General features: G+C 42.0%; 1 protein-coding gene across 5 annotated transcripts in view; it reads right to left on the bottom strand.

Moving 5' to 3' along the window:
* CSNK1G3 (casein kinase 1 gamma 3) overlaps nucleotides 1-15,701 on the bottom strand; it is a 157,889-nt gene that overhangs the window by 108,679 nt on the left and 33,509 nt on the right. For 4 of the 5 annotated variants that reach the window (XM_077817379.1, XM_077817381.1, XM_077817380.1 and 1 more), the window contains one exon: nucleotides 12,677-12,717. The exons of the other annotated variant lie outside the window; for it this stretch is intronic. In XM_077817379.1, coding sequence (XP_077673505.1) covers nucleotides 12,677-12,717 — 41 coding nt within the window. The remainder of the gene's footprint in view (nucleotides 1-12,676; nucleotides 12,718-15,701) is intronic. 5 annotated transcript variants of the gene reach the window in all.

Here is a 15,701-nt window from a genome sequence, read left to right as displayed (position 1 = left end):
ATTTTTTCCCCTTTCTTGGGATTCAGGCTTCGATAGCTTCTGCAGCTTTGGCTTAAAGTAATCCCAGGCCTCCTCTACCTTTAGATCCATAAGTTCTTCAGTCCAATCCACTCTCCTAACTAATTTCCTTAATTTTTGAAAGTCAGCCCTTTTGAAATCAAAAACCCTAGTTGCAGATTTATTTTTGTTAATCCTTCCGTTCAGTTTGAACTGAATTAACTCTTGATTGCTTGAATCAAGATTATCCCCTACAACCATTTCTTCTATGAGGTCCTCACTACTCACCAAAACCAAATCTAAAATGGCATCCCCTCTAGTCCAGTTTAGCAACTACTTGATGAAGGAATCCATCAGCTATCGTGTCTAGGAAAATCCGAGCCCTATTATTATTGCTAGCACTCGTCCTCCAGTCTATACATGGGAGACTAACTTCCCAGAATCACGCAGTTTCCATTAGTATTTACTTTATTAAAAACATTAAAAAGGGCTCTATCCATATCCAAATTAGATCCTGGCAGTGTGTAGCACACCCCAAGCACTATCCCAGGGGAGCCTCTAGTAGTTTTCTTCCCCAATGTAATTTTTGCCGAGATGGACTCTGTCTTATCCATTCCATCGCTTATTTCTTTACATTCTACCTCATCATTGATATACAATGCTGCTCCACCACCTTTACCTTTATTTTGGTCTTTCCTAAACAGCACATACCCTTCAATACCCGTAGTGCAGTCATGACTACTATTCCACCATGTTTCTGTTATCCCTCTAATATCTGGTTTCACTTCCTGCACCAGTAGCTCTAGTTCCTCCATTTTGTTACCTAGGCTCCTCGCGTTGGTGTACAAACATCTTAATTTTTGCTGTTTGGCCTCACTCACATTCTGTACCCTATTAGGCACGGTCATTCTACAGCCAGTACAACCTATTAGACTGGTATCCACACTGCCCATCCTCCTGATATACATTCTCCTACCCACGGCTGTATCCTTTCTTACTTCGTTTTCTTCCCTCTCAATGCTAAAATCTGGCGTGGAGATTACCTGGACATCTCCCAACCATCTCCCCCAAATTCCTAGTTTAAAGCTCTCTTAATCAGTTGTGCCAGCCTCCATCCTAGAAGTCTATATCCTTCCCTACTCAGATGAGGTCCATCCCGAGAGAACTGTCCTCTGTCCATGAATGCCTCCCAGTGGCCATACATCCCAAAGCCCTCCTTATAACACCACTGCCTAAGCCATCTGTTGATAGTCATAATCTTGTCACACCTTTGTTGCCCTTCTCTAGGAACAGGCAGAATCCCACTAAAGATCACCTGAGCCTCGATTTCCTTAAGCGTCTTCCCCAGCCTAGCATAGTCTCCTTTAATACTTTCCAGCGAGAATCTAGCCGTATCATTTGTTCCCACATGAAGGATAATTAGGGGATTCTTTCCCGCTCCCTTTAGGATCCTTTTCAACATCAGGTCTACATCCCGTATCTTAGCCCCTGGAAGACAGCATACCCTTCTATGCTCTGGATCAGCTCTGGTTACAGGCCTGTCTATTCTTCTCAGTAAAGAGTCCCTGATCACGTAGACCTGCCTTTTCCTGGTGACGGTGCTATTCTCCAGTCTATCCCCTGTTCCCTCTGGCTGCAAGTTCTTTCCTTTCCTATTCTCCCTTATAATCCTCTTCAACCCATCCTGTATCCTCCTGGGGCTCATATTTGGTGTAGTCTCCATTTACTCTTCCTTTTTTCCTATAGGACTAGCTGCTCTTCTCCTCTTCCTTGCCCTTCCACCTTCAGTGACTACCTGCTGAGCCCCTTCTTCATTTTTCAACTCTGCAAACCTATTCCTGAGCTCTATTTCTCCTTCACTAGCCCATCTTTTCCTCTGCCTGGTTCTTTTAGTCACATGCTTCCACTGACCACTTTCCTCACCCAGTCTCCCCTCAGAATTCCCCAGGATTATGTTCAGATCTTAAACGGAGGCTTTGTGTACATAGAACCAGCTATACCAACATAATCCCCCAAGTAAACACACATTCAGATTTAAAGAGTGGCTTTTTTCAGTTTTAAATTTAAACCCTTCCCAAGTAACAAACTAACTTGGGAGGGGGGGGGAAAAAAGACAGAAGAAGAGCATGTCTATCATTGGGCTTACCAGTGAAACAATCTGTTTAATTCACACCTTAGGTTATAGAAAAAATTCTGCATAGATAAGGCCCGTGTTTACAGAAAAGTAAAGCTACATGAAATGTTTACCCAGTTTTTTCCCCATACAAGAACTCCAGCAACTTATACAGGGATGTGGGGGGATCCTAAATGGGAAGGAAGGTAATGATATTTTTCTGAACAGAAAAAGAGATTGCTCATGAGAACCTATTAAGACTTGGTCCACACTATGAAAAATTCGTGAATCCCTAAGGTCAGGAGACTATGGGTGTAAAAGCACTTTCTGCTGCTGTCAACCACAGGCAGCTTGCAGAAGAGTGCAAATACCTGATGTTTCAGAAGGTTAAAATAAGTAATTCATTTAACCAGTTGTGCAATAATGTATGTAACATTTAAAAACACTAAAGTTTGCAAGTAACAGCCGTGTTAGTCTGTATTCGCAAAAAGAAAAGGAGTACTTGTGGCACCTTAGAGACTAACCAATTTATTTGAGCATGCATCTGATGAAGCTCACTGATGATGCTGTAGCTCACTTCATCAGATGCATGCTCAAATAAATTGGTTAGTCTCTAAGGTGCCACAAGTACTCCTTTTCTTTTTTCTCCTTACAATGTGTATGAAAATCAAGGTGGGCCATTTCCAGCACAAATCCAGGTTCTCTCTCACACACACACACACCCCCCCCACACACACATAAACTTACTCTCCTGCTGGCAATAGCTCATCCAAACTGACCACTCTCCTTACAACGTGTATGATAATCACGGGCCATTTCCAGCGGGGGCGGGGGGGGGTGAGAAAACCTGGATTTGTGCTGGAAATGGCCCACCTTGATTATCATGCACATTGTAGGGAGAGTGGTGACTTTGGATGGGCTATTACCAGAAGGAGAGTGGGGTGGGAGGAGGTATTGTTTCATGGTCTCTGTGTATGTAATGTCTTCTGCAGTTTCCACAGTATGCATCCAATGAAGTGAGCTGTAGCTCACGAAAGCTTATGCTCAAATAAATTGGTTAGTCTCTAAGGTGCCACAAGTACGCCTTTTCTTTTTACTAAAGTTTGCAAATTTTTTCTTTGCTTACATAAAGAGCATAATAAAACATCCTTGTGAAAATTAAAGCATAAAACCACAAACAGTTAAAAACTCATTTCATGCCAAGAGCACCATCTCCTCCTGAATATCAGTGTGTGATGAGGTGGACTAGGCCCTGACTCCCTCTGCTGAAGGCCTCACAGCCCTGCCATACCCCACCCCAGAAAAGGGCAGTGGAGAGAGTCCTCCAAGTTGCCTAGAGTGGTGGCGTGGGCTGCAGCTAGAGAGGGGCAGCAAGGAGCAGCTAATCCGGGTTTAGCAAGACCATATAAAAGGAGCTGAAGTGCAGAGCAGAGTTCAGTTCTTTGCCGGAGGAATGTGGGTGGTGTGCCTGACTGGCTGAGGGAGCTACAGGACCTAGGACAGAGCAGTACTAGCAGAGATTGGGGGGTGGGGAGTAGAGGCCGAGAAGGAGCTCTGGGCTGGCCGCTGGGACTCAACAAGGACCAGACCCTGGGTAAGAGTGAAGAACGTGCTGGGGCCACGGGGAAGTGGCCCAGGGAATTGTAGCAGCGACTCAGCTTAGTTGAAGGGACATGGTGGATGGTTGCTATCTTTAGTGTCTCGGTAGGACAGGCCCAGGGCCCCCCCGACCAAGTGGCCTGGACTTTGATGCATCCCTGGAAGAGGAAACGAACCACAGTGATCCAGCTGGATAGCTTGGGCCTGAGCAACCCCGAGAGGGCGAAGACATTGCCTCCAACGAGGGAGCCTTGGGGCACCACTCTATACCAGAGCAAGGACAATTTGAGAGATCCCAGAAGGGGCTGAGAGACCATCGAACCAGGGTACTGTGATAGGCCCTGCTGGACTGATTGAGGAGTGAGCGCAGAGATAGGGCTGCAAATAAAGCAACATTACAGAGGGTGCTGAGATAGGCCTCCCTGTGGGACTTATACCCTGGAAGGGGTTTGATTTTTATCTCACATACAGACTGAGAGACTCTGCCCAAAGGGAAGAGTTGCTGAAGATTCCACTGCAAGCCAGAGAGGAAGTGCAGGCACGTGCACTCGGACAAGAGGGCACTTGCGAGAGGTGAGTGCCACCCTGTTACACAGTATCTATACCCAACAACAGTGAGAGTTAGAGTTTTGGCCTTAACTTTGAATTTCCTGCCTTTTGTTAGTTTATTATATGTTAACACACTACTTCCTTTTCATTGCTTCAAGTGATCAAGTAATTATAATTCTGTCTTGCACATTGTAATAACATACACTAGGGCTTTACCAGAAGTAGGACTCTTTCAGAACTTCTAAAAGAAGGTATTTGAAAATGGTTCTTACAGCTTTCTACACAGCTTTAAGTGAAGATGTTGTAAGACTCAGAGGAATTAGCAAATCAATATGGCAAAACTAAATTGCCAAATCACAATCACTTCAGAGGTTGAATGAAATTAATATAGAAATACCTTAAACTCATTATTTTATAAATAATTCATAAAGTGGCAATGTTTATGGATGTGGCAATTTACTCAAAAAATCCATAAAATGAACCAAATAGTATCAGATTTACATTTTTCCTTAATCTGGAGTACCATATAATTAGTGCTCCAAAATCACCAATCATGCAGAAGACACTATAAAGGTTTATTGTGATTACACTACCTCAGCAATTATTACATTTTGAACACAGAAATAACTCAGCCCATATTCACCTTGTACTGGACTTAAAAGCATTTCAGGCATATTTTAAAAGGAAAATTCATTTTAAAATTAAGGCTACACAATTCTGCTCTTTGGGAAAAAAGTTAGTTTGGGATGTTTTTTTACACCAGTTCCTACCTGTGGAATGAACTTTGTATTTGGCAACCCTGATTTAACCATGAAGTAGTTTGGTAGAAGTTCCTCTCATAAGCTTACTATATAATTATATTAAAAGCATTTACTTTTTAGACTTGCCATTTTTTATTTCGCTATTCCACAGCTCAGGTTTTCATATTCTAAATTTCACTTTATATAACCAGAATGTTCGATATATAAGGTACTGCAAAAAATATTCTACGGATGATTTGGAATAACTCCATGGCATTCATTAGTGGAGCCAAGAGACAGTTATGCAAGTTTTTCCAAAAAAAGTGTTCATAAAAGTTACAGCGCTTTACACCTTCATACATTCTTTGTCGCGGTTTTTTTGTTTGCTTTGTTTTTAAAAACCTCAATCCGTTCTGAAATATCTTCATTATTATAGAAACTAACATTGGTTTACCCACAGCTTAGGGCTTGTCTACGCTTACCAGGGATCGACGAGCGGCGACCAATGCATCGGCAGTTGATCTGCGATCAATAACCCACTAAATCGCTCTCCTATCAACTCCTGTAGTCCTCCAGATCAAGAAGAGTAAGGAGAGTCGACGCGACAGCATCTCCAGTCAACATCGCGTAGCGTGGACCCCGCGGTAAGTAGATCTAAGCTATGTTGATTTGAGTTACGCTATTCATGTAACTCAAATTGCGTAGCTTAGATCGATTTTCCCCTGTAGTGTATACAAGGCCTAAGTCACATCCACAAGCACAGCAGAACTTCAATTTAAATAATGGTTGAAACTTAAGACTCTTCTTCACGGGGGTGTTAATCCACAACTTTTTGGAGTTAATCCACTCTGAAAATACTTGCATATAAACAATGAAATTCATTATAGCGCACTCACTCCATATTTATCACAAATTCCAGAGTCCTGCTTCAAAATGAATTAACTTTGCTGAAAAGTGAGAGTTGGTCCCATCTATTGTTCATGTGCACGGAATGCTGCTGAGAACTACTTTGACAGTCAACCAATGGCTATCCCACATCGCTTTACAGGTGACCATTACGGACTTGTCTGTTTACTTGCATGCCCTATCCTGCTCTGTCCCCTCCCCTTTTTACAAATGGCATACAACACCATTTTATCCATTTGCTCCTGGATGCCAGTTTATTGCAATACCTGAAAGAATACTACAGAAGCCCTACAACACCCTGGATCTCATTGCCATGTGAGCAGAAGCATTTGTGCAGGAAAGTCTTGTAGCCTCCCACCGCAATTAAGACATTTTTGTGGACATTGCTGGGCAGATGTCCATGAGGGGCCACAACCGGGATGCTGAACAGTGTCAGATACACAGCAAAACAGCTCAGAAGCACCTACATTAAAATAAGGGCCAACAGGAAAAAACTCCAGTAGGGGACATATAACCTGTCCTTTTTAAGGTGCTGAATAGGATTTTACATAACTACATAACCACCCAACCCAGGCAACTAACGAAGCTTGCTCTCCCCTCGAGGAGCACCAGCAAGACACCCCAAATCCCAGGCAGCAATCCAGAGAAGGACTGAGGCTGATCCTATGGAAGGAACCTTTGCATGTACTTTTTTAAAACAAAACAAAAAGTATTTTAAATTATAATTTGTTAACATGCCATACTAGCTTCCATGCTGGGTGCCCCACAGCAGCAGCTATTGTAGGTTGATGTGAGACAGAAGCCTTTCTAACTGAGGTCAAAATCTCCCTCCTGCCCTCGACCCAAACTGTCCATTTGCCACCTTCCCACCACCACCCATTCACTGTTCCAAAATGGCGGCTACTCGAGCCAGGTAATTGGTCTCCATCTCAAGCTAAAGCCCCATCTACCTAACATTTTTGGGCCCATGGCCATATACGTATTTTCTTTTCTCCTTTCTCTTCCCTCAGATGTCCTGCCCAATACCACCCCCACTCCAAACACTATTTGCCACCTCAAAATGGCAGCCAGCAGCATGGCACTGCTACAGTCTCTCCCTCACTCCATCCCACAGCAGATTCAAATAAGGAAAACATTCTTTTGTGAAAAATGCAAAAGTTTATTGAGCAGTGATTACAAGAAAAGCAGCACTCTTTTCATGAGACAGACAGACAGTGTATGCCCAAAACTATAAAAAGTACAGCTCCCCTATAGAAGCCCAATAATATGCATTCTTACAGATTGGTAACGGTGAATGTTTCAAATAATCATTGCAGAACCCTGTCTGTTTTACTCTGTACTTTCAACATGTGTTCAGGTAAAAAAGCAAAATCTAAGGCTAAAGAATTGTTCAATTTTTGTTCAGAAACTGAGGAATAGCTGCATAGCCTTCCCCAATGGGATAGTTTGCAACTCATTTCCACTCCAGCACAACTTCTAGGGGGACCATCTTAGTGAATAACTTCACAGCGTATCTCCCTGGTCTGCCCTTTGCCTTTTTGAATATGACCATTCTCTGCATCCTAGTCACCTGCCTCAGTGCAACATCATCCAGAGTCAGGACAGCCTTCTGGTGATGTAGAGGGAATTATGCACCTTGTTTATTATGCAGATTCTCCCTGCTAATCCCTCCAACATCATATAAGCACCTCCAAGGCACAGCAAAACTGCAAAGCAAGACTGAGAACACAATTCCCAATCACAACCTCCTTTCCCTTCCCTGCACCCTTACCCTCAATCCTCCAAGGCACAACAGCAAAGCCACACAGCGTAAATTTTTTATTAAAGCTAATGTTAAAAAAAATTATATAATAGGTTGAGAAAAGAGTATTTGTACATCTGGATATAGTGCTTAGATTATTCACAAAGTTTGTTTTTAAAGTCATAAGATACATATAGTGCATAATCAGCAATAACCCAAATTTAGGTGAATGAATTTAAGAATACAGTTTAGATATCTAGCATCCATGCATTTGGGTACATTACTCCTGAAAAAAGTTACACAGAGAATTGGTGGTGGAAAGCAAAATATATCAATGAGCGAAGATTGTCCCTCCCGGTATTGCTGATGTCCGGTGATGTGTTCTACGCAGATGTCCCTTGACCACCTGATGGCGTCTGATACCATGAGTTGCCGCATCAGCCGAGCGTAGCATTGACCGACTCCACATTCTCTCAGCATTCGCTCATTACCAGGGTCCTATGGGCCCAGGGCTTCAACTATCAGTGCATGAATTTGTACCTCGTAGCCCCTAGCTCTCAGGGTGTCAGCATATTTCTCCAGCTTTCGAGATTGGGCGTCGTGAAAGCTGTGGTCCTGTTTTCAAAGGGCACGGTGACGTCCACCATGATGATCTTCTTCCAGTCCTCGTTGGTAATGACGATGTCTGTCGGTTCCGGAAACGGTGGAGTTCATGGTGACCTTCCCTATGGACATGGGGTAGTGTCTCATTGGCATAGCTGCACTTCCTGCATCGGTTGTCCTGATTCCTATAGTGGACAGCTCCATTCAGTGAGACGCAGGCCTGGTGGATGAACCTCCAGTCGGCAAATCAGCTGAAGCTGCCAGGGAGGAAGTGGTTGCTGGCATCCCACTTGCATGTCACCTCGAAGGCCTTGCCCTGGTCCGGCTTCTGTTTCAAGTTTTCCATGTATTGGCAACGGATAGCATCCTTCTGGGTCCTCTCCAGCATGGTTCTAGCTCTGGGAGTGATGGTGCGCTCCATGTTCTTCACCTCTGGCACCAGGACTTCCAGCTCCCAACGCATGCATGGCTTACTATTTCAGGGGTTCCCCAAAGACTTGGAAGAATCTCAGAGAGGTAAAGCCAGAAATGCATAAAAATGTTATCATAGCCTCTCTAGAATACTCCTGTCTCATTTTTTAATACCCCCAAAGCTACAGCACCCGCACTGGCCAGACCTTCAAAGACAAGGCCTTTGTCAGTGGCTGGCAAACCTGAGGGGGAAAAAACAGAAAAATTGTGAAGAAATGTTCATAAATATCATTAGAGTCTCCATCACAAAAATAAAATAAAATAAAGAGAAAAGAGATGGAGGCAGTAACTGAGGACAGAGAGTGAATATATGACAAGGAGCTCTCCCAGGGAGTTCACTGCAAAGGACAGCATAGCAGTTGAACTGCCATGGCCAAAGTCAGTATGGAAAAAGACAGGGAGATGGTAGAGGCAACTCCTGGAGAAGATAGGAAGCCAAAAGGCTCTGTTGTAGTGCATGATACTATTAGGGCAGCAGGCAATACAATACTGCAAATCAGCAGCTAGCCAAGTTATGTAGGCCATGGACAACACTGGCTACTGGGAACAACTCCTCCCCACTACACTCCCGCAGAACTGCTCCCAGAAGCCATTCCCCTCATGGACACCAGCTCAAGGCACAGAGAACAGGGCACCTGGCACCCCCTCTTTTGAGCCCTCTATCACCCCAGGTAACTTTTGAGCCTTGGCACTCCACTTCAGAAGAAGCAGAGCCAAACTGTTTACTCTGCTGTGACTTTAAGTGCCCCGCTCCTTGCATACTTCCCTGCACTGAACTGCTGCACTTTACTGTTTTGTTTCACTGCTGATTTAATGAAAAGGTCATTTGTCATTACATAATTGTTGCATAGTAGATTTTTATTAAACAACCTGACAAATAAAATTTTAAAGGCATCAACAGTTCATTTTACACAGAAAATAATTACATTTTCACTAATTCATCAAGGTTTGCAACCACATGCAGATAAACACACACGGTGCAACAGGAACTGCCACAACACAACACCCATAAAAACAATACAGTACAGCTTTGCAATTTCAGGCCTGAGGTTCAAAATAAGATCAATAGGCCTTCCTTACAATATCACCCTGGCTATTAGCATTTTGTCCTTGACACTTTGCTGGCTACTCAAATGGCTGAGCAAATCTCTGCATCTCCACCTCCCACCCATTGATAAGGTTTTCTCTCTTACACTCACAAATACTGTTCAAACAGATAACATTTGGGATTTTTTTCTGCTGCTTCTAGTCTATTCCACAAACAAAGCCATATCCCTTTCCAACAGCCAAAATAATTCTCAGCTGTCTTTCTGCAACTATTGAGGCAGTAGTTAACAGTTCCTATCTTCTAAGCAGCCAGTTCAAAATGATCTGGACAAACTAGAGAAATAGTCTCAAGTAAACAGAATGAAATTCAATAAAGACAAATGCAAAGTACTCCACTTAGGAAGAAAATCATTGTACAAACACAAAATGGGAAATGGCTGCCTCGAAAAGAGTACTGCAGACAGAGATGTAGGTGTTATAGTGGATCACAAGCTAAATATGAGTCAACAGTGTAACACTGTTGCGAAAGACGCAAATATCATTCTGGGATGCATTAGCAAGAGTGTTGTAAGCAAGATTTGAGAAGTAATTCCTTCACTCTATGCCATACTAAGGCATCAGCTGGATATTGTGTCCAGTTCTGGGCGCCAGATTTCAGAAAAGATGGAGACAAATTGGAGAAAGTCCAGAAGAGAACAAAAATTATTAAAGGTCTAGAAAATAATGTTCTGAGGAAAGATTGAAAAAACTGTGTTTGTTTAGTCTGCAGAAGAGAAGACTGAAGGGAGACACAATACCAGTTTTCAAGTACATAAAAGGTTGTTACAAGGAGGAGTGTGAAAAATTCTTAACCTCTAAGGACAGGACAAGAAGCAATGAGCTTAAATTGCAGCAAAGGAGGTTTAGGTTGGACATTAGGAAAAACTTCCTAATGGTCAGGGCAGTTAAGCAGTGGGACAAATTGCCTAGAGAGGTTGTGGAATCTCTGTCATTGGAGGGTTTTAAGACCAGATTAGACAAACGTATCAGGAATGGTCTAGTTATTACATAGTCCTGCCTTGAGTGCAGGGGACTGAACTGGATGATCTCTTGAGGTCCCGGTCCCTTCCAGTCCTATACTTCCATGAATGGCTTCACTAACCAGGGAAGCAGAGGGTAAGCCAGGTCTCCCAGGATAAAACTGGAGGAAAATGTCCATGCTAGTAATGTCTATAGTGTTCCCAGGGCCAAGGAGTCTTACTTCTATTAATTTAAATACACCTAAATTTCAAAAGATCCTAACACTGTGGACTCTTCCAGACCACCCTGAAGTTATGCCTATAAACTTGCAATAGCAGTCAACAAGCCCTTGGAGTACCATGGAGAAATACCTCTTTCTCTTTATGAATTCTGAGCCCTGACTCGGGGAGGAGAAGAGGAAGCCAAGAGGCACATCGGTCCCCATGAGTTGTCCCAATACAATCTGAGAATCACACGAGTACAAAAATCAATAACCTCCAGAGCATTACCAAGCTTTATAACCCAGGGGAGCAGTACCTTTTCCATGGCATCACACACTTGCCTGACAATGGCCCCAATGGGCATGACGCTTGTCCACATGTACAGGGCACCGAAAGTTGGTTCACTGCTGCTGTAGCTGCAGGGTCAGTTCAGAACATATCTCCAAAAAGGTTGGCCTCCCAGAAATTTTTTCACCAATGAAATTCTTTCATCCCAGGTCTGCAGAACAATCATTTCCCACTAATCCATGCTGGTTTTCCAAAACCAGAAGTAGTGCCGCATGTTGTGAAGCTGCTCCAGGAACTAGTCCTCTACTCAGTTGCTCGGTGTCTTTCTTGTTCTGCCACCACTGGAGATCCTCCTGCTGCTGGAGGAGCTGCTGCCACATTGTTTGCTTAACGGTGAATCAGGCAAAATTCAAAACTGAATTCATCCAGCTTTGAGTGTTAAAATACAGCCCAAGTAGGCTATGTGTATATCAGGGTTGCCAGCGTACTGGTGCCAAGCATTGTTGGGCCCAAGCTCCCCACAGCAATTCAAAAATGGTGCTACCAATCCTTAAAAAGGGCAGGGGCAGAGACAAATGAATCACAGGATTTTTAAAAAAATAATCAGAACCCGCCTGGCTTCCACTACGCATCCCACAACAGACTGAAAAAAATCCCAGAATGCACACTGCTCAACAGCAAAAGCAAAGGAGCGCCCTTACAGAGTGCCATACGCGCAGTTCGCAGCAAATCGCTCCCGAGTGTACACAATGATGCGTGTTGACAAAGGGTACAGTGCCTTGGGTGCAAGCTATTACTACAGCTTCCGTAACATGTGTTACCTGACAGCAAAAAGCTATGAATTAAACCCCTCTGCAGACAAGCCCTTAAATGTGGGAAAGAATGTCATAAGCGTATCACATCTGATATAGAAGTATTCATTAGTAAATTACATCAAACATCTCACATTCTACAGATATTTCAGTAATTAAAAAGGCAGCTACCTGTTCACAGTGAGAAGCAAGAGTAGAAGTGATGACAGACAAGATAAACTGAAAAGTTGGGAGTTAATTGGAAAAATAGTCATCCAGGATCTCCACTGCTGCTCTCCTGCTGGACAGAAGCAGAATTTCTAGATTCTTTCCTCTGGGTTTTCTCTGTCGTCACATTTTTCAATCCTCTACTGCTACTGCAGTAGAGAGGAATCCACCTGGTATGATTGGTGGACAGATTTCTGAAATAGTAGTCAGTCTGGTTCACCCATGAAACTAGTGACGAGCTGAAACTAGTATAATTCAGTGGTAATACACGCAAGTAGACTTAGTTGCATATAAACAAACCATTATTTGAAAGTAAATTTCTAACCAAATTCACATCTCAAATATTGAGAAAAGTCAGTCTGAATACAAAAAAATTAACTTACCAGCTTAATTGCCACATATTCATTTGTGTACAAATTTTTTCCTTAAAGAAAGACAAAAACAAGAATGTCAGACTCTGCCAGGAGTTGCTTTTAAAGACACAGAATTGAGACAGATCCGTTTTGCCAAAAACTACATCCACATAAAACATTAATGAGGCTCCACTATGGCTATTTGCTTCAGCAGCTAAACGCACTATTTGCCAAAGAGCTTATTGACAAAGTAGCACTCAGGCTTGTGACCAGCCTAAATAGCACCCTATGTTTTGCTTTCATTGCACTGAAGTAACACATGACCTTAACACATGACCAAAGAATGAATGGCAATTCACCCAACAGGTTGACAAAAGGGTGATTCCAACACTCTTCCTTTGCTTGCTTTTTATTTATTTGGGGGGGGCAGGGGGGAGAAAGGGTAATATTTCAACAATTAAATTGAAATATTCCTTTAAACTTAATACATAATTGATTTTAAAGTGTATTTTATCAAAAATAAATTTGCAGTGTCAATATTGGCAGACCACAAGTAAAGCAGAATCAGCTATAAAACTTACTCATTAACACAACTAACAAGATTTGCTACTGTTTACTTCGTCCCCAAAACTCCAGGCCTATCTCTGTTAAATACATGACTGAATATAGATACAATCGGGGGGATTAATGTTTTCAACAGAGTAAGAAAATATTTAATTGCTAGCGAAATACAGAAAATCAATGAAACAAGTAAGCCTGTCTGAAGAACACATCAGCGTTATGCACGCCTAGATTAAGGAAATCAAATGCTGTTATAATTTTAAACCCGATTTAAGCACTTTGATTACAATTTCAAGTTTAATATGGATTTTTTTTTTCAAATAAGAAAACTAGAGGTTGCATGAGAAAGAAAAATCAGTGCAAACAAATTAAAACAATATGCACTGTTCTAACAGAAAGCTCAAGAAGTTAATTGCAAGAAAGGGTACATTTGTACCCTAACAACTCCTATTTTCAGTGATTTGTAACTCAGTGGAGGTTTAGATTTTTTTTAAAGCTAGCTTTCCTCTTGCTATTTCTTTAAAAATGTATTTAACTAAGCTGCTAAACTTTAGTGGCATAGGTTTAAAGAAGTGAATTTAATTATTTTAATACTACATTATCAAGAGAATGCATTTCACAAAGAACATGTCCTAAAGAGCATCAAAAGCTGGAAATGTTGCTGAGACACAATATAGGCCACTGACCAATGGTACAGAAAGCACTGCCGGATTCCAAGGCTATTCTGTGGCCCTCAGTGATTTTACCTTGTTAGTTAGCACCAGTTCCTAACATCTTTGTTGCTATTTGGGAAATGAAAGTTAGAAACTGAACAGACAGGAGAAAAGTAAGAACACTGAGATGGAGTGAAGAGGTGGTGAGAGAAAAAGAGAGTCTGAAAAACTGGTATTCAAGTGGAACAGTGGGGTGCATTTGATTACTGTTAATTTCACGGAAAAACATGCTTGAAGAAAAACTTCACAGCCACGATACTGAGACTGTAAAAATTTACTAGTGCAAATAATTTCAGATTTGGGGTTTGTTTTAAAAGATGAGTATCAGCCAATTGCATGAGATAAACTAACAAGGGTTGCAGTTTTGTCATGAAAAATTTTAACAGAGTTAAGGTAAAACAGGGTAAAAGCTCATTGTTAACACATAAAACAACCTGTTTGCCAATATTTTAGGAAGGTTTACTGGAGAGGAGTTTGCTATTTTAAAGATACCATCAATTTGAAAAATCGCATTTCAAATCAGGAAAATTTTGTACTAACCATTAATACAACAAATCTGTATGGTTATTATGGCTAAAAGACCACAGAATTATTTCTCTTTTTTCAGTTTTACTTCATATACAAAATGCTGTAAAATGCACATTTTCACTGTTTTGTTGACTGTCAATACTGTATTTTTTAATTCTCCACTAAAAATGTTTTGACAACTAATATAGGGTGTTCTATCAGAAAACTGACTCAAATTAAATTAAAAAATTCAAGTCAATTGTGTCATTTTAAAATATATTGACCTTATAAAAGGCATCAGATTTGACAGCTCTGGAGAGTTAATTCCTCTCTTTAGGCACATGATGTACCATCGGTTATAGGCAGCAGCAACATAAGTTTTCCCTCATAGCATCATGGATGCACGGTTAAGTTGAAAACAATAGGAATTGCAAATTAAGTCCTATTAAGAAAAATAAGACTGTTTAGTTTGTTGCAACTTGAACACAGTGTCTAGTGCTTACAAAGGCTAAAAGCGCCAGCTCCCAAAAGTCAGTCAGATTCTGAATTTTGCTGGTGGACTATGTGCCTGTAAGAGGAGGAGAGACCTGAAGTCTTTGTAGACTGATATTTCCATTTTGATAACCTCTACTCCCCAAACCTATCGGGAGGGGGGAGAGAAGATTCCAAAGTGCACAGAAACACAGGAGAATCTACCCCACATTATGGGTTATATGATGGGAGCCCTGTCATCACACACTAGAACCAGTTAAATGCCTGGTGTGAGAGAGCAGGGGAGTGGGCACACTGCCCAGTGTTAAATTAATCCAGTTGTGGCCTACCACTTAAATACATCCAACGTGTCTGTTCATTCGCTTGCATGTCCTGATCAATTTACCATGTCACCAACCTCTATAAGCCATCAGAAAGATATGTTAACACCTTTTTTTTCCCAGCATGGACAGATCACAATGGCTTCCAAGTTGTTGCTAAGTTCCTTCTACCTCAGGGGTTCTCAGACTGGGGGCTCTGACCCCTTAGGGGGTCATGCGGTTATTACATGGGGGGGTCACAAGCTTTCAGCCTCCACCCCAAAACCCTGCTTCACCTCCAGCATTTATAAACATAAAAAGGGTGATCTGAATTAATTGGGGGGATGGGTTGCACTCCAAGGCTTGCTGTGTAAAAGGTGTCACCAATACAAAAGTTTGAGAACCATTGTTTTATCTAATAGTCTCCCATTTATCCCAGGTCTTAACTTTGTTGCTCTACATTAAGACTGCAATCCTGTAAAG

Source organism: Eretmochelys imbricata, chromosome 5, assembly GCF_965152235.1.
Source record: "Eretmochelys imbricata isolate rEreImb1 chromosome 5, rEreImb1.hap1, whole genome shotgun sequence".
NCBI lineage: Eukaryota > Metazoa > Chordata > Testudines > Cheloniidae > Eretmochelys > Eretmochelys imbricata.
This window is presented reverse-complemented; position numbering and strand designations above follow the sequence as displayed.